Below are 27,907 nucleotides of genomic sequence, written 5' to 3'. Positions count from 1 at the left end.
GATCATTGTAGTCGCCCTTCTCTGGATACAGAGCTGGTCAAAATCTCCCTTCAATTGGCATCCCCCATTCTATATCTTTGCATTCCAGTTTGTCAATATCTCTCTTCAATTGTGGTGCCCAGAATTGGATACAATATTCCAGGTGTGGTCTAACCAAGGCAGAATAGAACATGGGGGGCATGACTTCCCTAGATCTAGACACTAGATTTATTAAAATATTCCCATACAATCCCAAGTAACGAAGGTGGAAGCATTACTTATCATTCAACCCTCGTATAATCCCATCTTGAGTTAGAAGGAATGATCCCTCAAAAGTAAAATGTTTCGAGTTGTATTTAGATTCTGAACTTTTGAGAAGCCTCAAGTTCTAACCTGGATATACATTACCTGTTGCTATGTCTTATTCATCTATTCTCTTCATGCTGTCCAAACATTATGGGCATTGTAGTCCAAGTATGCTTTTTATTTTATTTTCCTCACCTAGGCCTAGAAAAAGAGATTTATTTCTCGTGTCAGGGCAGCCAGTCAATTATATGATTCTATGATTCTATATTACATTTCTAACAGAACAAAGCAAACAAACAGAGAAAATACAAAATGTGTGAGTTTGGTAGTTGATTAAATGTCCTTTGACCAGTATCTGGCCACTTGGAGTGCCTCTGGTGTTCCTGCAAGAAGGTCCTCCATCGTGCATGTGGCTGGGCTCAAGTTGCATTGCAGCAGGTGGTCAGTGGTTTGCTCCTCTCCGCACTCGCATGTCGAGGATTCCACTTTGTAGCCCCATTTCTGAAGGTTGGCTCTGCATCTCGTGGTGCCAGAGCGCAGTCTGCTCAGCGCCTTCAAAGTCGCCCAGTCCTCTGTGTGCCCAGGGGGGAGTCTCTCATTTGGTATCAGCCATTGGTTGAGGTTCTGGGTTTGAGCCTGCCACTTTTGGACTCTCGCTTGCTGAGGTGTTCCAGCGAGTGTCTCTGTAGATCTTAGAAAACTATGTCTGGATTTAAGTCGTTGACATGCTGGCTGATACCCAAACAGGGGATGAGCTGGAGATGTCTCTGCCTGGGTCCTTTCACTATTGGCTGTCACTTCCCGGCGGATGTCAGGTGGTGCGATACTGGCTAGACAGTGTAATTTCTCCAGTGGTGTAGGGCGCAGACACCCCATGATAATGCGAAAAAGAGATGAGCCTAGGCTACCTGTTATGCACACATACATTCCAGCTTGGGTCTGTTTGCTTTCAGGGTTTTCCATCTTCTTCCTGCCTCTGTGTATAAGAACACGGAGTTCCTAAAAGAGGCTTGGCTAGCAAAAGCCAAACTTCATGGATCAAAGAGTGAGTGTTTCTCTGAAAGAGACTGAAGTGTAAGGGAGAGAATGAGAAAAAGAAAGAGGGAGGTTTGAGTTTCCATCGAGTGTTTTTGGTTACCACCTCCTGGTATTGGTTTCCAAAGCATTGCGGGGTCTCTTCCGGTTGGGAAGGTCTGGAGCGCCTCGCCTACTTTCCAAGGAAGCTGCCTGTCTTCTGGGGGTGCAAGTTCAGTGTTGAGGACAAGCCCTTCCGATGCAGCCCAGTCATAAACAAAACAATAAAAATAATCTGCTTTGGTCTATTTATAGCAGCAAAAGGATTAGCTAAGGGGCTATTTCTGGGCACAAGCTCAGGCACAGTTGTTAGAGGCAGCGTCCTGATCTAATTGGGTAAATATTTTTTCCATTTTCAAGGGAGAAAAGTACAAAATGCAAGCAGACTCTGTTCCCTCTTCTCCGCTGCTTCTATTTCCCCTCTATATTGGCATTGCATGGGGGACAAATCATAGAATCAAAGAGTTGGAAGAGACCTCATGGGCCATCCAGTCCAAACCCATTCTGCCAAGAAGCAGGAATATTGCATTCAAATCACCCCTGACAGAAGGCCATCCAGCCTCTGCTTAAAAGCTTCCAAAGAAGGAGCCTCCACCACACTCCGGGGCAGAGAGTTCCACTGCTGAATGGCTCTCACAGTCAGGAAGTTCTTCCTCGTGTTCAGATGGAATCTCCTCTCTTGTAGTTTGAAGCCATTGTTCCGCGTCCTAGTCTCCAAGGAAGCAGAAAACAAGCTTGCTCCCTCCTCCCTGTGGCTTCCTCTCACATATTTATACATGGCTATCATATCTCCTCTCAGCCTTCTCTTCTTCAAGCTAAACATGCCCAGCTCCTTAAGCCGCTCCTCATAGGGCTTGTTCTCCAGGCCCTTGATCATTTTAGTTGCCCTCCTCTGGACACACTCCAGCTTGTCAATATCTCTCTTGAATTGTGGTGCCCAGAATTGGACCCAATATTCCAGGTGTGGTCTAACCAGAGCAGAATAGAGGGGTAGCATTACTTCCCTAGATCTAGACACTATGCTCCTATTGATTCAGGCCAAAATCCCATTGGCTTTTTTTGCTGCCACATCAAATTGTTGGCTCATGTTTAACTTGCTGTCCACGAGGACTCCAAGATCTTTTTCACACAAATGCATCCGGCTTCGTTCTCCATCAGTCACTTCACACATCTCCAAACGCGGTGGCCTTCAAATCTTCAACCTGCTTCATTTGAGAACCAATAATACGCAAGATCATGCAGGAATTTTGTCAGAATAGGTTGTTGTAGGTCTTTTCGGGCTATATGGACATGTTCTAGAGGCATTCTCTCCTGACGTTTCACCTGCATCTATGGCAAGCATCCTCAGAGGTAGTGAGACCTCACAACAGACCTCACAACCTCTGAGGATGCCTGCCCTAGATGTGGGCAAAACATCAGGAGAGAATGCTTCTGGCACATAGCCATACAGTTCAGAAAACTCACAACAACCTACATTTTGAACTTTGTTTGCAGCAACTGAACTGGATAGGAAGTAGTGGAAGGAAAGAGAAATAGGGCCACAAAAGCAGCTGAAAATGTGGGGCAAGGGAGTGTTCCTTGGGATTGTCCTGCCAAAGAAGGACTGAGCTGTATTGTCGAAGGCTTTCATGGCCGGAATCACTTGGTTGTTGTAGGTTTTTTTGGGCTATATGGCCATGTTCTAGAAGCATTCTCTCCTGATGTTTTGCCTGCATCTATGGCAAGCATCCTCACTACCTCTGAGGATGCTTGCCATAGATGCAGGCGAAACGTCAGGAGAGAATTCCTCTAGGACATGGCCATATAGCCCAAAAAAACCCTACAACAACCCAAGGACTGGGCTCCTTTGCTTTCCCTTGCTGTGTACCCAGGGCTTCTTCCTTGCCCTTCTACTCCAGCGATTAAACCAAGTTGTTTTATGGGTCTTCCCCTCCCTGTTTAGCCCAGTTAACCAGCCCAGCTGTATGCTAATGGAGAGCAAACACCATTTCAGTTGCTCTCCCTCTCCCTCTCTTGCATTAAGTTGGCGGAGGCCGGGATCTATTGTTCGAGCCCTCCTTGCTTGCCTTCTTCCCTGCCCCCTTTTACCCATTGTACATGTGAAGGGAGCAAAGACATTGCCCAGATTACCAGTTCAAATGGCGCTCTGCTGCAAAACACCCTTTGCTTTTGAAGCAAAGTTTAGGGCAGCTGCCTTTCCAGAGCCCAACCTAACCTTTCCCCCCTTCCAACTTCTGCCTTTGTTTACTGGGTTTTCAGCGTGAGCCCCATCTCACCCTCAGCTGCAATGGAGGAGAAAGAGAGAAAGAATGTATGAAAGAAAGAAAGAGAGGGAGAAAGGGAGACAGGCAGCAGATGCCAGGAATTACCTATGTAAATAAGAAAGTGCAGCCAGGCAGGTGGCAGGGATAGGGAGGTGGGGCCGCGCTTGCTTGCTTTCTTGGCGCAGGTTCAGGCAGCAGTTGGAGGTGAATCACCGACAGGCGGGAGGGTTGTGTTGTTGTTTTTGCTGGAACACGGGCAGCAAGCAGGTTGAAGCAGGCGCCTCGGCTACCTGGGGGACCAGCATGGGGGGCAGGCCTGGCTCGCGCCGGAGCGCAAGCACCTCACGCAGTGGCGAGTGTAGCCACAGCCCATTGCCTTGGGCACAGGGAGGTGCCCGCAGAAAAGGTCTAGCTGCATCATTATGTTTGCAATCTTTACCTGAAACAGTACAAAACTGGGCATCTGTAAGCGATAGTTAAGGTCCCGAAGGCTTCAATTATTATTATCTATCTATCTATATATAAAAATGCTCTGTGCATAATGAGTGCCTGAAAAACAAAAGAACCAATGAACGAAATCACACCAAATTTGGCAACAAAACATCTCACAACACAAGGAGCGACCATCACTCAAAAAATTATGATTTTGTCATTTGGGAGTTGTAGTTGCTGGGATTTATAGTTCACCTACAATCAAAGAGCATTCTGAACTCCATCAACGATGGAATTGAACCAAACTTGGCTCACAGAACTCCCATGACCAACGGAAAATACTGGGTTTGGTGGGCATTGACCTTGAGTTTGGGAGTTGTAGTTCACCTACATTCAGAGAGCACTGTGGACACAAACAATGATGGGTCTGGACCAAACTCTACATGAATACTCAATATGCCCAAATATAAACACAGATGAAGTTTGGGGGAAATAGACCTTGACATTTGGGAGTTGTAGTTACTGGGATTTATAGTTCACCTGCTATCAAGGAGCATTCCGAACCCCTTCAACGATGGAATTGGGCCAAACATCCCACACAAAACCCCCATGACCAATAGAAAATACTGTGTTTTCTTATGGTCTTTGGTGACCCTTCTAACAGCCCCCTGGTGACCCTTCCCCTGGGGTCTTGACTTCCCAGGTTGAGAAATGCTGTCTTAAGGCCATCCAGTCCAAGTCCTTTCACCAGGGCAAAAAAACATAATCAAAGCCCTCCTGACAAAGGGCCATCCAGCCATTCACACACACACACACACACACACGTACGTGTATATGACAGGTGCAGTATCAAAGATTTGAAAGGGACCCCTAAAGAAGGACAATGAAATGTTGCATGTTCCAGTCTAGGCAAACCAGACACTCTCCACATCAACACTGACAAAGAAACAGCAAGAAATACTGTTTACCCACAAGCATCAAGACATTACATTTATTAGAAACCAACACTTTCTCATTACTTTATTTTCCAGATCACCAGACTGGGCCACAGCAACACGTGCCAGGGGAGAGCTAGTTATCTATATAAAAAAAATGCTCTGTGCATAATGAGTGCCTTAAAAACAAAAGAACCAATGAACGAAATCACACCAAATTTGGCAACAAAACATCTCACAACACAAGGAGTGACCATCACTCAAAAAATTATGATTTTGTCATTTGGGAGTTGTAGTTGCTGGGATTTATAGTTCACCTACAATCAAAGAGCATTCTGAACTCCATCAATGATGGAATTGAACCAAACTTGGCACACAGAACTCCCATGACCAACAGAAAATACTGGAAGGGTTTAGTGGGCAGTTCAAAAACATGCAAATGTGAGTAGAGCAATAGGTACAGCTTCGGTGGGAAGGTAATGGCGCTCCATGCAGTCATGCCGGACACATGACCTGAGGCGTCTATGGACAATGCCGACTCTTCGGCTTAGAAATGGAGATGAGCACCAAATCCCAGTTGGACATGACTGGAGTTAATGTCGGGAAAACCTTTACCTTTACCTAATGTAATTGTCAGCAGGACTTCGGCCTCTTAGGAAAGTATCTAGAATAGCAGAAAGCCTTCTTTTTAATCTCTTCTTGGTGGAAAATGACACATTTCATAGAATCATAGAAACAAAGAGTTGGAAGAGACCTCATGGGCCATCCAGTCCAACCCCATTCTGCCAAGAAGCAGGAATATTGCATTCAAATCACCCCTGACAGATGGCCATCCAGCCTCTGTTTAAAAGCTTCCAAAGAAGGAGCCTCCACCACACCCCGGGGCAGAGAGTTCCACTGCTGAACGGCTCTCACAGCCAGGAAGTTCTTCCTCATGTTCAGATGGAATCTCCTTTCTTGTAGTTTGAAGCCATTGTTCCGCGTCCTAGTCTCCAGGGAAGCAGAAAACATGCTTGCTTCCTCCTCCCTGTGGCTTCCTCTCACATATTTATCCATGGCTATCATATCTCCTCTCAGCCTTCTCTTCTTCAGGCTAAACATGCCCAGCTCCTTAAGCCGCTCCTCATAGGGCTTGTTCTCCAGACCCTTGATCATTTTAGTCACCCTCCTCTGTACACATTCTAGCTTGTCAATATCTCTCTTGAATTGTGGTGCCCAGAATTGGACACAATATTCCAGGTGTGGTCTAACCAAAGCAGAATAGAGGGGTAGCATTACTTCCCTAGATCTAGACACTGAGATTTACACACTGAGATGTGTAGCGCAGACTATCCGTGAGTTGAATGCATTGCAGAACAATTCAAAGAGATTGCTGTCATGTTAGAAATCTCTTTTTTGCACCTCGTCTCAAAGATACTGCTCTATCTATGTCTTTGTTTACGTCTTACTCATAGAAGTAGCGAGGGAGTTTTGGAAGCCCTTGTAGTTAACATTCCTCCTGATGTTATTTTCCTTTCTATGTCTTTCAGACATTTATCTTCACGGATGGAGAGGACGAAGAGCTGAAAAAAAGGACAGGTGAGTGGGCCAAGGGCACCTTCCCATCAATGTCCCTCACTTTGGAGGCGGGTTGGCCTGGTGCTGGAGTTCCCAGGGAATTAACTTTTTTAATGCAGGGGGGATTTACTGAGTTAGTGTTTATTGAGCAGCCCTTCCCTCCATTGAGACTGGGGCGAGATCCCTCTATTCTTCTCATGCTAATGCGCTCTATTCAGGCCCGGCATTGACGCCCCAGAGAGTAACAGGTGGCAGCTGATGGGAAAATGCAGTCTGAACAGGAGGACAAGGGTTTTTCCTAGCTTGCCCCCCTCTGGCCCCCAATAAAGGGTCCAGTTTGCATGCTAACCCATCCCCCCCCTTACTTTTCCTGAGTTAACACTTGCTGGGCTTGGTTTGGAAACAAAGGAAGATCTCTTTACGCCTAACAGCTCACAGTCTGGAGATGCATGCAGTCTCTCCTTCCAGAGCCTCTTAGGAAAGAGAGGCGATACAAAGGTCCACAAATGTGGTTCTGTGGATAACAATCAAAGACTAATTATTGAGTTCTAGAGCAAATCAAGCCCTAATCCTCCTGAGAAGCAAAGAGAATGATATATTTCAGACACATCATGAGAAAATATGACATTCTAGATAGGACAATGAAGCTTGGTAAGGTGAAAGACAGTAGGAATAGAAGTCGACTATGTTACAAGTGGACAGACCCAAAGAAAGCCCCGGTTTTGCAATACCTGAGTGACTTGGAGGTCTTCTACATGGCCAGCAAGGAGTTAAACCCTTGTGCTGGCAGGACTGCTGACCAAAAGGTTGGCAGTTCAAATCTGGGCAGCAGGGTGAGCTTCCACCTGCCAGCTCCAGCTTCCCATGCTGGGACATGAGGGAAGCCTCTAACAGGATGGTACCTCATTCTAGCGTCCCCTGGGCAATGTCTCTGTAGACAGCCAATTCTCTCACACCAGAAGAGGAACGAGCTCCCACCTGTCAGCTCCAGCTTCCCATGCGATGTTACCATCTTACAGGATGGTAACACATCCAAGCATTTCCTGGGCAACGTCTCTGCAGACAGTCAATTCTCTCACACCAGAAGTGGGATGAGTTCTCATCTGTCAGCTCTGGCTTCCCATGTGGGGACATGTGAGAAGCCTCCCACAGGATGGTAACACATCCAAGCATCCTCTGGGCAATGTCTCTGCAGATGGCCAGTTCTCTCACACCAGAAGTGGGGTGAGGTCTTGTCTGTCAGCTCCAGCTTCCCATGCACGAGAGAAGCCTCTGACAGGATGGTACCTCATCCAAGCATCTCCTGGGCAATGTCTGCAGGCAGCCAATTCTCTTACACCAGAAGCGGGATGAGCTCCCACCTGTCGGCTCCAGCTTCCCATGCAGGAAAATGATAGAAGCCTCCCGCAGGATGATAACACATCCAAGCGTTTCCTGGGCAATGTCTGCAAACAGCCAATTCTTTCACACTAGAAGTGGGGTGAGCTCTCATCTGTCAGCTCCAGCTTCCCATGCAGGAACATGAGAGAAGTCTCTCACATGATGGTATCTCATTTGTGCGTCCCCTGGGCAACATCTCTGCAGACAGCCTGGCAGCTCAGCTCCAGCTTCCCATGTGAGGAAATGAGAGGATGGTAACACGTCTGAGCGTCCGCTGGGCAACATCTCTGCAGATGGCCAATTCTCTCACATCAGAAGCAGGGTGAGCTCCTGTCTGCCAGCTCCAGCTTCTCATACAGTGACATGAGAGAAGCCTCCCACAGGATGGTAAAACATCCGGGCGTCCATTGGACGACATCCTTGAAGACGGCCAATTCTCTCACATCAGAAGCAGGGTGAGCTCCTGTCTGCCAGCTCCAGCTTCTCATACAGTGACATGAGAGAAGCCTCCCACAGTATGGTAAAACATCCGGGCGTCCCCTGGGTGACGTCCTTGCAGACGGCCAATTCTCTCACACCAGATGTGACTTGCAGTTCCTCAAGTTATTTCTGACATAAAAAAAAAACCAGCAATGCATTCTTTTTAATTCTACTGTTAGTTATGGTTTTGCACGAACAATAAGAGTATCAGTATTACAACTCCCTGAGAAGATGTTTCTGCGTGAACAATTAAAAGCCGGACTAAATGAAAAGGTCTGCCTATCTATGCCTATCCGTTCCCATCCCACTGGTTGCATCTGTTCCCATGGGATGGGAACAAGGTGGTGTTTGAACTGTACTCAGGCTCAGGAAGGACTATAACTCACTTGTGGGGTTTCCAATGGTCAAATTCAGTCTGGAAAAGAGATCTGAAAGAATTTGGCAGCTGTTGCAGATTATATGACCTGCCTCAAAGGGTAGAAAATCCCAGCAAGTTTCAAGCCAGGCTTCAAGGGAACTGTCCAAGGTGCTGAAGATTTTCCTTCTGCTAGGCCTAGCACCCTGGATAGCTCCGTGAAAACTACTGTATTCCCATCCTAGTGTGGATTTATTGCCTTGGTGTCACTGTACATTTTGATGATCCCAAATTGAAGGCTAACTCCTATTCCTTCTTTCTCCGCCACAGCAAACGTCATTAACACCAACTGCTCAGCCGCCCACAGCCGCCAAGCCCTGTCGTGCAAGATGGCGGTGGAATACGACAAATTCATCGAATCTGGAAGAAAGTAAGGCAGGAGAAGGGCTGGGGTGGGAAATTTGAAGATTTTGTTATATTCTATATGTGCGACTCTCCCAGTTTCTTTTTTCCAAACTTGAGTTGAAAATAGCATCAATGTAGGACTATAATTTGGTTGGGGTCACCATGTTTAATTGGTTAGCAGTTGACCCACATTAATAGAATATTCAATGGAAATGTTGAGTGTGGTCTTCCAATAACATGTACAATTCCCCAATATGGAATTGGCTGGGAATCATGGAGACATCATGGATGTTGTTGCATCGCAGCTCCTAGCAGTCGTAGCCAGCCTAGTAGATCATGAATGCTGGGAGTTGTGATCCAAGATTTGGTGAGCATCCTTGAAGTGACTGGACTGACCTTGAAGGAGCTGGGGGTGGTGACGGCCGACAGGGAGCTCTGGCGTGGGCTGGTCCATGAGGTCACAAAGAGTCGGAGACGACTGAACGAATGAACAACAACAAACGAGTCCCATCCTTTGGATAGATGGAGATGAAGAAGAAGGCAATCCTGTATCCAGTTGTGTATCCAAAGCCAGTTGTGTATCCAAAGCCAGTTGTACTTAAGTGTGTGTGCAAGATATCTTGGATATGTGACTGCGGATGCTAGTTTTCCTGATTGACTGAAGGATCCTGCCATACCCATTTTGGAGTGGCTCAAATCCTGCATTTTAAAGATACTGTATTAAATAAGTCCCAGACACAATACCATTAGTGAATTCTGCTTTGCTGCCTCAGAATGTAGTGGAGTCTCCTTTTCTGGAGGCTTTTAAGCAGAAGCTGGATGGTCATCTGTCGGGAAGGCTTTGATTGTGTCTTCCTGCCTGTCAGGAGGTTGGACTGGATATCCTTTAGGTTCTCTTCCAACTCTAGGATACTATGGATGGGAGTTTGAAATATGACTTTAACTGTACGAGGGTTGAATGAAAAGTAATGCCTCCACCTTCGTTACTTGGGTTTGGATTGGAATATTTTAATAAATCAAATGCAGACATAATCCTTAGAATGTGCTCTTTAACTTGCTTGAAATTTCTCTCTGAGTGATATGATGATTGTCCTGAATGAGTCAACCTTTTGCTTGTGAAACTCAGTGGTTGCTGTCACAGGACATCCAACTCTTTGTTTGTCACGCAAGTCAGATGTTCCCACCTCAACATCTTTAAACATATTAGCCCAATGATACACAGTACTTGAATCAACACAATCACCATAAACAGCTTGCATTCTTTGAGGAATCTCCTTTGGGATGACACCTTCTGCTGTCAAGAATTCAATGACTGCACGTTGCTTAAGTCGCATTGACCAACTGTCTGAGCAGGGTTCCATACTTCGTACTATAACAACACAACCATTCAATGCTAAGGCTTCCCACCAAAATGGAACTGTAGAGGAGAGTCTACTGAACAAGCCAGTACCTGCCTCATACCAGTGCTGCCATCTGTTGAGGAGTTACGAAGGTGGAGGCATTACTTTTCATTCAACCCTCGTATATTTATTGCATTTTAACATTATGTTGATATTTAATTGTTGATGTTTTTGGTATTGTTTCAAATTGTTATTAGATTTGTGTGGTTATTAGTTGCCTTGAGTCCCTACGGGGAGAACAGTGGGATATAGATAGTGATAATAACAACCAGAACCACAACTCAGCTGCTTCTTGTTGTCGTTGCTGCATTAGGTGGTTTTGCCATGTGGACGATGACAACTATGTCAACGTACGGATGCTGATCAAGCTGCTGTCCAGTTATCCCCACACACAGGACATCTATATTGGGAAACCCAGCCTGGACAGGCCCATTCAGGCCACGGAGAGGATCAGCGAGAACAAAGTGGTGAGTCGACAGGCAGAGCTGTAAGCCCCAAAGATAAAAATCAAGAGCTGGGATTCATTATTACAGTTACAGAAGCATAACCTGAAGTTACGCATCAGTAACTAATTCATATTCATGGTCCCGATCCCTTTTAACGGTGCTCCATGCAGTCATGCCGGCCACATGACCTTGGAGGTGTCTACGGACAACGCCGGCTCTTTGGCTTAGAAATGGAGATGAGCACCAACCCCCAGAGTCAGACACGACTGAACTTCATGTCACTGTTAGCCCCAGCTTCTGCCAACCTAGCTGTTCGAAAACATTCAAATGTGAGTAGCTAATAGGTATTGCTCCAGCGGGAAGGTAACAGTGCTCCATGCAGTCATTCTGGCCACATGACCTTGGAGGTGTCTATGGACAACGCCGGCTCTTCGACTTAGAAATGGAGATGAGCGCCAATCCCCAGAGTTGGACACGACTGAACTTCATGTCAGGGGAAAACTTTACCTTTACCTATCTAGAACCTTTGGTGGCACAGTGGGTTAAAGCACTGAGCTGCTGAACTTGCTGATCGAAAGGTCGCAGGTTTGAATCCAGGAAGCGGGGTGAGCTCCCACTGTTAGCCCCAGCTTCTGCCAATCTAGCTGTTTGAAAACATTCAAATGTGAGTAGATAATAGGTATCGCTCCAGCAGGAAGGTAACAGTGCTCCATGCGGTCATGCTGGCCAAATGACCTTGGAGGTGTCTATGGACAACACTGGCTCTTCGGCTTAGAAACGTAAATGAGCACCGACCCCCAGAGTCGGACACGACTGGACATGATGTCAGGGGAAAACCTTTACCTTTTCATAGAATCATAGAATCAAAGAGTTGGAAGAGACCTCTTGGGCTGTCCAGTCCAACCCCCTGCCAAGAAGCAGGAATATTGCATTCAAATCACCCCTGACAGATGGCCAGGATAGATTGAGATGGCGGACTACAGATGGCAGGCTACAATGGCTATTTCTTTTAATGCTGTACTTTTAGCATTTTGAGACCACCTGAATTACTCTGGGGTGAGAAAGGGCGGGGTAAAAATGCTGTAAATAAATAAAATTTGGCTTCGTATTATGGAACATCAAACAAGGTCATTCTGCTGGCTGTTGTATTGGATCACACATCAGACACTTCCCAAGTGTCTAGGACTGTGTGATGTATCAGCAAATAATACGTGGAGATCTCAGTAGGGTGGCCTTTTGCAGTTGACAGATGGTAATTTGTGTGTTTAAGTGCAGGCCAAGGTCTTGAGGCACTGCACCCAGTGTGTCAATCACCACTGGGACCACCTTGACTGGCTTGTGCCAGAGTCTTAGCAGTTCGATCTTTAAATCCTCGTATTGTGTCACCTTTTCCAGTTTTTCACTGGAAACAATTATAAATAATAATAATAATAATAATTATTATTATTATTTGATAGAGTTTAGATTGTAACAGGAAAACACTTGGAATTGGCTTTGATTCTTGTTTATTTCACTCTCCCTGCAGCATCCTGTACACTTCTGGTTTGCTACTGGTGGTGCTGGTTTCTGCATCAGCCGCGGACTGGCACTGAAGATGAGTCCCTGGGCTAGGTAAGGCAACTCATAATGCAAAGAATGGGCAATGCGTCCTTCTTTATAGAGTTTTTAGAACTACATTTCCCATGCTGCTTAGGGCCGATGGGTATTGTAGTCCTCATGCCACTTGAAGATCCATCTCTGAGCTGACACCTGTCACTTTGCTGGAAAGATAACTTCATCTCAACTAGTATTTAGCTATTAGGAATGGGTTGGATTGTTGTGTGTTTCTGTGTCTCTTGGAACCGTGCTTTGAAGTCGGTTTCACTCATTTAACGGTGGTTAAATTCAGTGTACTTGTCATCCTTAACTATGGATACAACTAACATGAGAAGAAGAGTAAGAGATTCGTGGTAGTGAGGGAAAGAAGCAATGCAAAGATACAGAATGGGGGACAATGCCTGGCTTGAGAGCAGTACATGTGAAAAAGATCTTGGAGTCCTCGTGGACAACAAGTTAAACATGAGCCAACAATGTGATGTGGTGGCAAAAAAAAGCCAATGGGATTTTGGTCTGCATCAATAGGAGCCTAGTGTCTAGATCTAGGGAAGTCATGCTCCCCATGCTCTATTCTGCCTTGATTAAACCACACCTGGAATATTGTGTCCAATTCTGGGCACCACAATTCAAGAGAGATATTGACAAGCTGGAATGTGTCCAGAGGAGGGCGACTAAAATGATAAAGGGTCTGGAGAACAAGCCCTATGAGGAGCGGCTTAAGGATCTGGGCATGTTTAGTCTGAAGAAGAGAAGGCTGAGAGGAGATATGATAGCCATGTATAAATATGTGAGAGGAAGCCACAGGGAGGAGGGAGCAAGCTTGTTTGCTGCTTCCCTGGAGACTAGGACGCGGAACAATGGCTTCAAACTACAAGAGATTCCATCTGAACACGAGGAAGAACTTCCTGACTGTGAGAGCCGTTCAGCAGTGGAACTCTCTGCCCCGGAGTGTGGTGGGGGCTCCTTCTTTGGAAGCTTTTAAACAGAGGCTGGATGGCCATCTGTTAGGGGTGCTTTGAATGCAATATTCCTGCTTCTTGGCAGAATGGGGTTGGACTGGATGGCCCAGGAGGTCTCTTCCAACTCTTTGATTCTATGATTCTATGATAGTATTCTCACGTATATATAGCATGTAAGGCTTCAGAAATAAATCAAGCAACTATGAATTGCATGCCTTCTTTAAATTAGGCAAATCCAATATCTCCTTTTGCTTGTTTTTGTGAAATGGACTTCCTCACTTGACCAAAACCTTCTGTAATCCCTCCACAGCGGCGGGCATTTCATGAGCACAGCGGAGAAGATCCGGCTCCCCGACGACTGCACCATCGGGTACATCATCGAATCCGTTCTGGGGGTGAAGCTGATCCGAAGCAACCTCTTCCATTCTCACCTAGAGAACCTCCATCAAGTGCCCAAGTCGGAGATTCACAAACAGGTAGCGTCAAGCAACCCTTCCTTCCGCCATCTTCCCATGGATCATTCATGGTCCTTCTGTGCCTGGTAAAAGCAGTGGGGAATGGGGAGAAGTATACGGATATGTCTCCATTGCCATTTTGAGAGGAAAGTGGAGGTATCTGGGTTTGTTGGATGGTGGGAAATTGGTCCATCTCTCATACAGTTGCTGAACTATATGATGCGTTATTAATGTAAAGGATTGTGAAGAGGTTGGAGCTTAATCCTCACATCCTAAATACGGATTTCCCGCTTCCTGCAGGTGACCCTGAGTTATGGGATGTTTGAAAACAAAAGGAATTCTATCCATATGAAAGGGGCGTTCTCGGTGGAGGAAGATCCATCCAGGTGAGTGTCTCATTGCTCTGCAGACAAGCGTAGGGCAAAGCTACACAAAGTCCTCCTTAAGAAAAGGAACTAGAACTAAAGTTATTCCTGTTCGGGGTCTGGGGTGAGCCACAAACCATCATCTACAAGTCTGTAGTATTAGTCCCTACTACAAGCAAGTTTGTAGTAAGGAATAATAATAATAATCATCATCATCATCATCATCATCATATGGAATCATCATCATCATCTGGAATATTGTGTCCAATTCTGGGCACCACAATTCAAGAGAGATATTGACAAGCTGGAATGTGTCCAGAGGAGGGCGACTAAAATGATCAAGGGTCTGGAGAACAAGCCCTATGAGGAGCGGCTTAAGGAACTGGGCATGTTTAGCCTGAAGAAGAGAAGGCTGAGAGGAGATATGATAGCCATGTATAAATATGTGAGAGGAAGCCACAGGGAGGAGGGAGCAAGCTTGTTTTCTGCTTCCTTGGAGACTAGGACGCGGAACAATGGCTTCAAACTACAAGAGAGGAGATTCCATCTGAACATTAGGAAGAACTTCCTGACTGTGAGAGCCGTTCAGCAGTGGAACTCTCTGCCCCAAAGTGTGGTGGAGGCTCCTTCTTTGGAAGCTTTTAAGCAGAGGCTGGATGGCCATTTGTCAGGGGTGATTTGAATGCAATATTCCTGCTTCTTGGCAGAATGGGGTTGGACTGGATGGCCCATGAGGTCTCTTCCAACTCTTTGATTCTATGATCATATTGTCTTGTTGAAGGCTTTCATGGCCAGAATCTCTGGGTTGCTGTGAGTTTTCTGGGCTGTCTGGCCATGTTCCAGAAGTATTCGCTCCTGACGTTTCACCCACATCTATGCAATCATCCTAATAGGTTGTGAGGTTATTAGGAAACTAAGCAAGTGGGGTTTATATATCTGTGGAATAATGTCCAGGATGGGAGAAAGAACACTAGTCTACTGTATACAATGCAACTATAGATAAGTCTACATAAAGGTAAAAGGTAAAGGTAGTCCCCTGACATTAAGTCCAGTCATGTCTGACTCTGGAGTGTGGTGCTCATCTCTATTTCTAAGCCGAAGAGCCAGCGCTGTCCGTAGACACCTCCAAGGTCATGTGGCATGACTGCATGGAGCGCCGTTACCTTCCCGCTGGAGCGGTACCTATTGATCTACTCACATTTGCATGTTTTTCGAACTGCTAGGTTGGCAGAAGCTAGGGCTGACAGCGGAAGCTCACGCCGCTCCCCGGAATTGAACCTGCAACCTTTTGATCAACAAGCTCAGCAGCTCAGTGCTTTAACCCACTGAGCCACCGGGGGCCCTACATAGGGACCACCAAATACAGCATCATCCAAACATGAATAAAAATACATGAAAGGCACTGCGGACTGATTCAGCCAGAAAAGTCAGCCATGTCCAGGGTGGGAGAAAGAACTCTTGTTGCAATTGGCCACCTTGATTAGCATTGAATGGCTTTGCAGCTTCAAAGCCTGCCTGCTACCTGACTGGAGGGAATTTATTGTTGGGAGGTGTTAGCTGGCCCTGATTGTTTCCTGTCTGAAATTCCCGATTTTTGAGTATTGTTCCTTATTTATTGTCCTGATTTTAGAGGTTTTTTTTGTAATGCTGGTAGCCAGATTTTGTTCATTTTCATGGTTTCCTCCTTTCTGTTGAAATTATCCACATGTTTCTTGTGGATTTCAATGGCTTCTCTGTGTAGCCTGGCATGGTGGTTGTGAGAGTGGCCCAGCATTTCTGTGTCCTCAAATGATATGCTGTGTCCAGGTTGGTTCATCAGGTGCTCTGCTATGGCTGGCTTCTCTGGTTAGGTTAGTCTGCAGTGCCTTTCGTGTTCCTTGATTCGTGTTTGGGCAATGCTGTATTTTGGGGTCCCTATGTAGACTTAGAATCATATTGGAAGAGACCTCATGGGCCATCCAGTCCAATCCTGTTCTGCCAAGAAGCAGGAAAATTGCATTCAAAGCACCCCTGACAGATGGCCATCCAGCCTCTACTTAAAAGCCTAAAAGACTTGTCCACAGCTGCATGGTATACAATATACAAGAGTTCTTTCTCCCATCCTGGACATTATTCCACAGATATATAAACCTAATTTTCCCAGTTTCCAACAGATCTCACAACTTCTGAGGATGCCTGCCATAGATGTGGGTGAAACGTCAGGAGACAATACTTCTGGAACATGGCCAGACAGCCTGGAAAACCCACAACAACCCAGGGATTGCAGCCTTGAAAGACTTTGATGACACAGTGTTGTTGTTTAGGTTGTTGTTGTTGTTGTTATTGTTGTTGTATTATTCCTTACTACAATCTTGCTGGAGACTGGTAGATGATGGCTTGAAGCTCAGCCTAGTTACCTTTCTTACAGTAGAAGTATTCTAGTCTACACATGTCTATGCTGCAATGTAGTTGCTAGGCCTCTTAGGTGTAGATGACTCTTTGTCCCAGCTGCTCCTCTGGAAAAAAAAAGTTATAATTGTAAGGCTGTTGCTGATTTAATTTGGTTGCAGATTTTCAGTAAGATAATGATCTGATCATTCAACAACCAGTCATCACGGTCCCAGAAACTCTTGCAATGTTTTGATGCAGTTGTAGAGCTAAGGCTCCACATCACCAGCATTGCAAGAGTTTCTGGGACCGTGATGACTGGTTAACCTCCTCGCTGCCTTGAATCTCACAGGTGTGGTGCTTCAAGGCCAGTGCTGAATATTCCTCCTTTTTTCGTTTGCAGGTTCCGCTCCATCCACTGCCTGCTGCATCCGGACACTCCTTGGTGCCCTTCGAACGTCGCTTACTAAGAGACAAGGCGTCCCCCTTCGTAACTTCGTCCCGCGTCTCCCCGGTATCCGAAGAGCGCGTGGGACCCATGTATTCGTGTCGTTGTTTCTCCCTTTGCTGTGAAGCGGTTGGCTCTTTAATTACTGTGGTTCATTCACAGTGTGTGCGTTGTATAGGCTGCTGTGCGGCCCGGTCTTCCTTCTTCTGCTCTCTCCAGGCAGGCTGAGTGTGTTGAACATGTTTGTGTGTGTGTGTATGTGTGTGTATATATATATATGCACACACACCTTTTTATTGGGGCAGGGGATACACAGATAGGATAGAATGAATGCTTTCAAGTCACGGAATCGTAGAATTACAGTAGAGTCTCGCTTATCCGACCTTCGCTTATCCGACATTCCGTCATATCCGAGGCTCTTATCCATGTGTGTGTGTGTGTATGTATGCATATATATATGTATATGTATGCGCACACACCTTTTTATTGGGGCAGGGGATACACAGATAGGATAGAATGAATGCTCTCAAGTCACGGAATCGTAGAATTACAGTAGAGTCTCGCTTATCCGACCTTCACTTATCCGACATTCTGTCATATCCAAGGCTCCCCTTTTCCTCCAGCATTTCCCCTTCAATTAAAGGAATGCTTCCCAACTTTCTCTCCATTCCCAATAAGACAAGGAGGAGGAGGAAGGAAAAGGGGGAAAGAGGATGAACAGGAAGCGGAATTTATTTATTATTTATTTAATAGTTTTGTATACCGGCCTTCTCACCTCTCTTGAGGGACTCAGACGGGTTTCCAACCATAATATCACATACAATCAATAAAACATCATAATACATATTACAGTAAAACATTAAAACAGCCATTACCATCAATAACTATAATGGTCAGTCGTCACACTAAAATCGTTGCTGATCATCCTCCATCCATCTCTCAGGGTGTTGGCTCACTCGTCGAATGCCTGTCTCCATAACCAAGTCTTCACCTGTCTCCTAAATGTCAGGATAGACGGGGCGGTTCTGATCTCCAGTGGGAGAGAGTTCCAGAGTCGAGGGGCCACCACCGAGAAGGCCCTGTCCCTCGTCCCCACCAGATGCGCTTGCGAGGCCGGTGGGACTGAGAGCAGGGCCTCTCCAGACAATCTTAATAATCTTGAAGCATCCTCCCTCCTTCCCTCTGTGATTTCCACACTCCTCTTCCGCATCCAGGCACCTTTCTGGCCCGTCTAGCCCTGGGGCATTGCCTTGCCTTAACTCTTTGAGTCCCTGTTGTTAGTATTCTAGGTGTCTAGTGTGTGTCAGATGAGTAACAGCAGAAGACTCCATATTATCCGACATTTTTGTTATCCGACGTCCTGCATTTGTGTCGACTAAGCGAGACTCTACTGTACTTACCTTTGGCAACGGAGTAAATACTAACCAGTACTAGGTTAGAAACAGGAACAAAAGGCACAATCTAGCCTAAATTAGGCACTTCTTTTCACACTGCATGCCTTCCACCATAGAAGCCAAGTTTTGTACAGAATTCAGCCACCTTACAGTGGACTTGGGTGGTAAATGAGCAGGTGTTAATCACGTCACCACCCTTCAACAATTGCATACTTTCCAGATGTGTTGCCCTTCAGCTCCTCCAATCATCCTTTACTAAGCTTTGATGTTGCTGCTGCTTGCGGAAAATGGGACTTATAGTCCCAAGTTTGGAAGGAAGGAAATGGAGAGTCTGTCCCAGAAACGCATCTATCTCCTTCTTGTCTTCCTTTTCCTTGTCCTGTTATGCTTGTGAGGCTCCGGAAAAGTCTTGAAATGAAGGTTTACATACTATGCTTTGTGAGTTTTTGGAAAGTTTTACTTTGTAGTGTTAAGCTATTGTTTCTTCCTTATGTATGTGTATATAGATGAGTTCTGGAGAGCTGCTTTTCATCAGTTTGGAATTCAGAGCTGGACTAATGTATACTCCTGTATACATTAGCACAGGCATGGGCCAACTTTGGCCCTCCAGAAGTTTTGGACTTCAATTCCCATCATTCCTAACAGCCTCAGGCCCCTTCCTTTTCCCCCTCAGCCGCTTAAGCGGCTGAGCGGGAAAAGGAAAGGGCCTGAGGCTGTTAGGAATGATGGGAGTTGAAGTCCAAAACTCCTACAGGGCCAAAGTTGGCCCATGCCTGTGTTAGCATCTGCATGTAGCATCCCTATCCATATGCTGTTCCCTCTGGAGCAGTGTTTCTCAACCTTCCTAATGCTGTGACCCCTTAACACAGTTCCTCATGTTGTGGTGACCCCCAAAATTATTTTTGTTGCTACTTCATAACACTAATTTTGCTACTGTTATGAATCGTATCTGATATGCAGGATGTATTTTCATTCACTGGACCAAATTTGGCACAAATACCCAATACACCCAAATTTGAATACTGGTGGAGTCAGGAGGGGGAGTTGATTTTGTCATTTGGGAATTGTAGTTGCTGGGATTTATAGTTCACCTACAATCAAAGGGCACAAATACCCGATATGCCCATATTTGAATACTGGTGGAGTCAGGAGGGGGTGTTGATTTTGTCATTTGGGAGTTGTAGTTGCTGGAATTTATAGTTCGCCTACAATCAAAGGGCACAAATACCCGATACACCCAAATTTGAATACTGGGGGGGATTTGGGGGGGGGGGATTGATTTTGTCATTTGGGATTTATAGCTCACCTACAATCAAAGGGCATTCCAAACCCCACCAATGATGGAATTGAACCAAACTTGGCACATGTCCAATAGAAAATACTGGAAGGGTTTGGTGGGCATTGACCTTGAGTTGGGGAGTTGTAGTCACCTACCTCCAGAGAGCATTGTGAATTCAAACAATGATGGATCTGGACCAAATTTGACACAAATCCTCCATATGCAGGATGCATTTCTGATATGCAGGATGCATTTCCATTCACTGGACCAAATTTGGCACAAATACCCAATATGCCCAAATTGGAATACTGTAGGAGTTGGGAGGGGGGGATTGATTTTGTCATTTGGGATTTATAGTTCAACTACAATCAAAGGGCATTCCGAACTCCACCAATGATGGAATTGAACTAAATTTGGCACATAGAACTCCCATATCCAGTGGAAAATACTGGAAGGATTTGGTGGGTATTGACCTTGAGTTTGGGAGTTGTAGCTCACCTACCTCCAGAGAGCACTGTGGAGGCAAGCAATGATAAATCTGGACCAGACTTGACACAAATCCTCAATATGCCCAAATGTGGTGGGCATTGACCTTGAGTTTGGGAGTTGTAGCTCACCTACCTCCAGAGAGCACTGTGGATGCAAGCAATGATAAATCTGGACCAAACTTGACACAAATCCTCAATGTGCCCAAATGTGAACACTGGTGGAGTTTGGGGAAAATAGACCTTAACATTTGGAAGTTGTAGTTGCAGGGATTTATAGTTCACCTACAATCAAAGAGCATTCTGAACCCCACCAATGATAGAATTGGGCCAAACTTCCCCACAGAAAATCCCCATGGCCAACAGAAAATACTGTGTTTTCTGATAGTCTTTGGCGACCCCCCTGACACCCCCTTGCGACCCCCAGGTTGAGAAACACTGCTCTGGAGCATCCTCTCCAAACCTAACGCATGCCACTCTCCACGTATCCTCCTCCTGAAAGTCTGCCATCCCAATCTCAGCCACCTGAAGAGCTGTACCCTTCCTTCTTCATCCTTTTTCCTTTCCCTAAATCCCAGTGTCGTATTTTGCTTCGTGGAGCCTTGAGCCAAGGTTTCCATTCCAAATGAAAAAGAGAAAGAAATGGCCCATACTGGGTGTTGTTTGTAAATATCTTATTGCTGCAGTATTATTTACTGTGCCTTTTTTTTTTGTTAAAGCAGAGGCCTATGTAGCTTTTTCAATGGTTTGACTTAAAAATTAACATATATTTTTTTCTGTGGATCGGAAAAGAAAAACACACGCTTCTGTAAAATCTGTTCCAAGAACGTAATGGAAGAAGTATTTTGTAATCGCCTGCTTGCCCTTAATTTATACATCCCAGTATCTGGGGTGTTGTTCCCTTCCTTCATCTTCTTCCATCAAAGTAGAAAATGTTTGTGTTCTGTCTTTGCTTAAGAAAAAAACCCATGAAATAGAGATGTTTGGGGTGGAAAAATTAACCTGGATCAATGTTCTCAGGGAATTAAACCTGATTGTTACCATGGAGTCTATGGTAGCCATCTTTGCTTTCAATAAAGCAGCTGGTTGGCTGATCGAAAGGACACGCGACTTGTGTTTTGTTTTGTTTGCACCTTGGGACAAAAACCACAAATCTTGTTCTGTATTGACAACATATCGAAAGGCTTAAAAAGCAACCCAAAGTTGGAGCGTGATGTCCATATTTTGATGTTTGCAAGTCATTCCATGTTGCTGTACACACTGAATACAAATCAGAGGTGAAATAAATGTGCCCCATGTAGTACTAACATATAGGAAACACTGAACGTACACCAAGCACAAAGTAGCTGCACACAATAACATCCTGTGGAAACTTACTAATGGCACATGGGGTGCAGACCCAAAATTAATAAAACTTCAGCCCTGGCCTGGTCTCACTCATTTGGTAAGTAATGGATCAGTAATTGGTTAAATGGACAAACCCAGAGGGTGATTCTCACCAATGCTTCCTCTTCATCCTGGAAAGAAGTGACGAGCGGAGTGCCGCAGGGTTCTGTCCTGGGCCCGGTCCTGTTCAACATCTTTATTAATGACTTAGATGAAGGGTTAGAAGGCAGGATCGTCAAGTTTGCAGACAACACCAAATTGGGAGGGAGAGCCAAGACTCCAAAGGACAGGAGCAGGATTCAAAGGGATCTTGACAGATTAGAGAGATGGGCCAAAACTAACAAAATGAAGTTCAACAGAGACAAATGCAAGACACTCCACTTTGGCAGAAAACAGGAAATGCAAAGAGACAGAATGGGGGACAATGCCTGGCTCGAGAGCAGTACGTGTGAAAAAGATTTTGGAGTCCTAGATCTAGGGAAGTCATGCTCCCCATGCTCTATTCCGCTTTGGTTAGACCACACCTGGAATATTGTGTCCAATTCTGGGCACCGCAATTCAAGAGAGATATTGACAAGTTGGAATGTGTCCAGAGGAGGGCGACTAAAATGATGGATATGATCAAGGGTCTGGAGAACAAGCCCTATGAGGAGCGGCTTAGGGAACTGGGCATGTTTAGCCTGAAGAAGAGAAGGCTGAGAGGAGATATGATAGCCATGTATAAATATGTGAGAGGAAGCCACAGGGAGGAGGGAGCAAGCTTGTTTTCTGCTTCCTTGGAGACTAGGATGTAATGGAACAATGGCTTCAAATTACAAGAGAGGAGATTCCATTTGAACATGAGGAAGAACTTCCTGACCGTGAGAGTCGTTCAGCAGTGGAACTCTCTGCCCCGGAGTGTGGTGGAGGCTCCTTCTTTGGAAGCTTTTAAACATAGGCTGGATGGCCATTTGTCAGGGGTGATTTAAGTGCAATATTCCTGCTTCTAGGCAGGGGCTCATGAGGTCTCTTCCAACTCTTATGATTCTGTGATTCTATGTCTGCCTTGTTTAGCTCAAATCTGCCCACACAAAGCAGGTGAATATAGCACTGAATCAGGCATGTAGAACAATGGTTCCCAACCTGTGGTCCGTACTTACTTACTTAGGCAATCCCACGTTGTCCGAGTAGGATTGTCTTCCAAGATCAGTGTCCTGGTGGTGGGTCCGTAGGTGACTGTGGTGCCCTATTCTTGACCTGTATGTTCTCCTGGAGTGAGGACATCAGTTCCCAGGTGGAGGGCGGTCCCGGTAGGGGTTGGCTTGACGTGCCTTCCTCTTGGCACAATTCTCTCTTGACCTCCATTTGTGCCTCTTCAAATTCTACAGCACTGCTGGTCACAGCTGACTTCCAGCTGGAGCACTCAAGGGCCAGGGCTTCCCAGAGTTTTTAAGGTTGGCTTTGAGCCCGTCTTTAAATCTCTTTTCCTGCCCACCAACATTCCATTTTCCGGGTTGTTGTAGGTTTTTTCGGGCTATATGACCGTGGTCTAGAGGCATTCTCTCCTGACGTTTCGCCTGCATCTATGGCAAGCATCCTCAGATGCAGACGAAACGTCAGGAGAGAATGCCTCTAGACCATGACCATATAGCCCGAAAAAACCTACAACAACCCAGTGATTCTGGCCATGAAAGCCTTCGATAATACGTTCCATTTTCCGTTCTTGAATTTGGAGAAGAGCAACTGCTTTGGGAGATGGTGGTCAGGCATCTGGACAACTCCAGTGGAGTTGATGGAAAAGGAGCGTCGCTTCAATGCTGGTGGTCTTTGCTTCTTCCAGCACACTGACATTTGTCCACTTGTCTTCCCAAGAGATTTCCAGGATTTTTCGGAGGCAACACTGATGGAATCATTCTAGGAGTTGCATGTAACATCTGTAGATAGTTTCGCAGTCGTATAGCAGGATTGGGAGGAGAATAGCTTTATAAACAAGTAGACAAATGTCAGCGTGCTGGAAGAAGCAAAGACCACCAGCATCGTATCCCTACGGATGTCCCGGTCCTCAAACACTCTCTGCTTCATTCGGGAAAAATGCTGCACTCGCAGAGCTCAGGCGGTGTTGTATTTCAGTGTCAATGTTGACTTTTGTGGAGAGGTGCCTGCCAAGGTAACGGAAATGATCAACATTTTCTAATGTTACACCATTAAGCTGTATTTCTAGCATTGGAGAGGGATTGGCTGGTGATTGGAGAGGTGGCTGACAAGGTAGCCAAAAGGAAGCTGGTCACAAGATACGTCTGAAGACTAGCTGCAATGGTGAGGAGGAATCAAAAGTTCAGCTCTTCACTTATCAACTCAAAGATCTGAAACAGCAAACTGGAAGGATTTCTGAATCTGGGAAGGCAGACAGGCAGGCAGAACAGGCAGCATTGAGCCAGATGATGGAACTGACCAGGTTTCCGCTGAAGGCTTTCTCCTGCAAACTGAGAGGTAGTGAATGCAGATGGAATAATTGGCCTTACAAGGAGGGAAGAGGGAGGCATAGGGTTGGAGAAGAGTTCAAAAGGTGAAGCAGCAGAATCTACTGAAGCTTTCACTGTCACCTCCTGCTCCTTGGCAAGAGGATCGCCTCTAGTCAAACATTTACTCAAGAGCTCCGGTGAGGCGCCATTTGTGTTGAAGCCGTTGGATGCACCCGATTGCATTTGTGTCCATTGCCATCAAAGATGGAAAACAACCTATGGTTGAACCCATGAGTGCAGCCATAAGTCCCTTAAAGTGGATCTCAAAACATACACACATAAATCCAATGTACCAAATAGGATCTAATTTGAAAAAGACAGGGTCATATTCCTCTTCAACTAAGCCAACATTGATTCAATCACACTGTTCACATGAGCGGAGACACACAAATGGCCTTATTATATTTATATCTGTCTGTGTGAGATAGATAGATAGATAGATAGATAGATAGATAGATAGATAGATAGATAGATAGAAATATATGTAATGTTCGTTTGTGGGATTAACAGAACTCAAAAACCACTGGACTAATTGACACCAAATTTGGACACAAGACACCTAACAACCTAATGTATATCTTTCACTCAAAAAAAATTATTTTGTCATTTGGGAGTTGTGGTTGCTGGGATTTATAGTTCACCTACAATCAAAGAGCATTCTAAACTCCACCAATGATGGAAATGAACCAGACATGGCACACAGGATGCCCATGACCAACAGAAAACACTAGAAGGGTTTGGTGGGCATTGACCTTGAGTTTTGGAGTTGTAGTTCACCTACATCCAGAGAAGCCTGTGGACTCAAACAATCGTGTATCTGGACCAAACTTGGCATGAATATTCCATATGCCCAAATGGAGTTTGGGGGAAAGAGACCTTGACATTTGGGAGTTGTAGTTGCTGGGATTTATAGTTCACCTACAACCAAAGAGCATTCTGAACTCCACCGATGATGGAATTGGGGCAAACTTACCACAGAGAACTCCCATGACCAACAGAAAATACTTAAGGCCATCCAGTCCAACTCCCTTCACCAGGGCAAGAAAACGTAATCAAAGCCCTCCTGACAAAGAGTCATCCAGCCAAAGATATAGATAGATAGATATGATTCACACACAGAGAGATATAATATCATAAATTGGAAAGGGACCCCCTAAAGAAGGGTTGCATGTTTCAGAGTAGGCAAACCAGACAATCTCCACATCAACACTGACAAAGAAACAGCAAGAAATACTGTTTATCCACAAGCAGAAATACATTACATAGATTAGAAACCAAGACTTTCTCATTACTTTATTTTCCAGACCACCAGACTGGGCCACAGCAACGCGTGGCAGGGGACAGCATATATCTCTATCTCTATCTCTATCTCTATCTCTATCTCTATCTCTATCTCTATCTCTATCTCTATCTCTATCTATCTATCTATCTATCTATCTATCTATCTATCTATCTCTTTATCACAAAGGCTCCTACATGGCTTGATGGATGTGGACCAGAGGTTCCCAGCCTATTTTGACCAAGGACCACTCTCCAACATTAGTACCAAAATGGTTACAAATCCGTTTTTGACTTGATTATTTGGGGTTCTGATTCAGAAAATTGCATTGAATAGACCACATCAGCTCCAATTTCTGATACAGAACAGATGTCATCCATTAGTCGTCATCTGCTCGCCCACAGAAAACCATTTAATCATCTAGAGCTGATGAGGTAGTAGTAATCTTCTGTGGGTAGTCAGCCTCTCCCCTTCGACATCCCCATTGCCTCGGCACTATAAGAGGGTTTTGCAAGATTGATCACTCTTGTTGTTGCATGGTTTTGAGGCAACAGTGTAGTAATGATGAGACCGTGGCCCATATCTCCGTTCTTGCAGACCACTGGCGGTCCACAGTCCACAGGTTGGGAACCACAACCAAAACATGGCACACATACACCTCATTACACTATGTCACACCATTTTTATCCCTGGGTTATAAATGTCATTTCCCAATTGCTTCTACCATAAAAACATTGGGAAAACATTTTCCCAGCGGCTTCATGTAAATGTTTAACATTTACATGAAGCCACTGGGAGAGATCATCTGGAGTTTTGGGGTCAGATATCATCTGTACGCAGATGATGTTCAGCTCTATCAGGGTTGACATGATATGAGGGTTTAAAGCTTGAACTGCAAAGAATCTGGCACAAGCCAGTCAAGGGGTCCCAGTGGTGATCAGCAGTGCCTAAACACCTTGGCCTGCACTTAAAAACAATCGGGGCTAACAAAATTATCATCTTTCACCTGCAAAAGGCCACCCTATTGGGATCTGCAAACATTATTCGCTGATACATCACAGTCCTAGACACTTGGGAAGTGTCTGATGTGTGATCCAATACAACAGCCAGCATAGTGATCTTGTCTGCTGTGGACTCATCTTGTTGTGTATCAAATAATACTTACTTACTTAGGCAATCCCTCGTTGTCTGAGTAGAATTATCTTCCAAGTTCGGTGTCCTGGTGGTGGGTCCGTAGATGACTGTGGAGCCCTATTCTTGACCCGCATGTTCTTCCGCAGTGAGGGCATTGGTTTCCAGGTGGAAGGCGGTCCTGGTTGGGGTTGGCTTGATGCGCCTTCCTCTTGGCACATTTATCTTTTTTGCCCTCCATTCATGCCTCTTCAAATTCTACAGCACTGCTGGTCACAGCTGACCTTCAGCTGGAGTGCTCAAGGCCCAGGGCTTCCCAGTTCTCAGTGTCTATGCCAGAGTTTCTAAGGTTGGCTTTGAGCCCATCTTTAAATCTCTTTTCCTATTCTTTTCAAGAAATATTCTTTTCAAGAAATAGTTTTCTAAGATCTACAGAGACACTCGCTGGAACACCTCAGCAAGCGAGAGTCCAAAAGTGGCAGGCTCAAACCCAGAACCTCAATCAATGGCTACCAAATGAGAGACTCCCCCCTGGGCACACAGAAGACTGGGCAACTTGGAAGGCCCTGAACAGACTGCGCTTTGGCACCACGAGATGCAGAGCCAATCTTAGGAAATGGGGCTACAAAGTGGCATCCACGATATGCGAGTGCGGAGAAGAGCAAACCACTGACCACCTGCTGCAATGCACCCTGAGCCCTGCCACATGCACAGTGGAGGACCTTCTTGCGGCAACACCAGAGGCACTCCAAGTGGCCAGGTACTGGTCAAAGGACATTTAATCAACTACCAAGCTTGCAAACTTTATGTTTTGTCTGTCTGTCTGTTTGGTTAAAAATGTAATACAACTGTCTGGTTGCTCCTGACACGATAAATAAATAAACCTCTTTTCCTGCCCACTAACATTCCGTTTTCCATTCTTGAGTTTGGAGTAGAGCAACTGCTTTGGGAGACGGTGGCCGGACATCCGGACAACGTGGCTGGTCCAGCGGAGTTGATGGCAGAGGAGAATCACTTCAGTGCTGGTGGTCTTTGCTTCTTCCAGCACGCTGACATTTGTCCGCTTGTCTTCCCAAGAGATTTGCAGGATTTTTCGGAGGCAACGCTAATGGAATCATTCTAAGAGTTGCATGTAACATCTGTAGATAGTTTTGCAGGCATATAGCAGGATTGGGAGGACAATAGCTTTATAAACAAGCACCTTGGTATCCCTACGGATGTCCCGGTCCTCAAACACTCTCTGCTTCAT

At 45.5% G+C, this 27,907-nt stretch overlaps 1 protein-coding gene across 1 annotated transcript in view; it reads left to right on the top strand.

The window, feature by feature from the left end:
- The window catches only part of LOC132782161 (beta-1,3-N-acetylglucosaminyltransferase lunatic fringe), a 51,317-nt gene extending 32,064 nt beyond the window's left edge, over positions 1–19,253 (top strand). Inside the window, exons 2-8 of the mRNA XM_067461773.1 lie at positions 6,520–6,568; positions 9,093–9,192; positions 10,881–11,034; positions 12,539–12,624; positions 13,879–14,044; positions 14,324–14,409; positions 17,159–19,253. Of these exons, the coding sequence (XP_067317874.1) occupies positions 6,520–6,568; positions 9,093–9,192; positions 10,881–11,034; positions 12,539–12,624; positions 13,879–14,044; positions 14,324–14,409; positions 17,159–17,225 (708 nt within the window). The 3' untranslated portion in view covers positions 17,226–19,253. The remainder of the gene's footprint in view (positions 1–6,519; positions 6,569–9,092; positions 9,193–10,880; positions 11,035–12,538; positions 12,625–13,878; positions 14,045–14,323; positions 14,410–17,158) is intronic.
- The last annotated feature ends 8,654 nt before the right edge of the window (positions 19,254–27,907 follow it).

The sequence above is a fragment of the Anolis sagrei genome, chromosome Y (genome assembly GCF_037176765.1).
Source record: "Anolis sagrei isolate rAnoSag1 chromosome Y, rAnoSag1.mat, whole genome shotgun sequence".
Taxonomy (NCBI): domain Eukaryota; kingdom Metazoa; phylum Chordata; class Lepidosauria; order Squamata; family Dactyloidae; genus Anolis; species Anolis sagrei.
The sequence above is the reverse complement of the archived record's forward strand: the minus strand, read 5'-3'. Positions and strand labels throughout refer to the sequence as shown.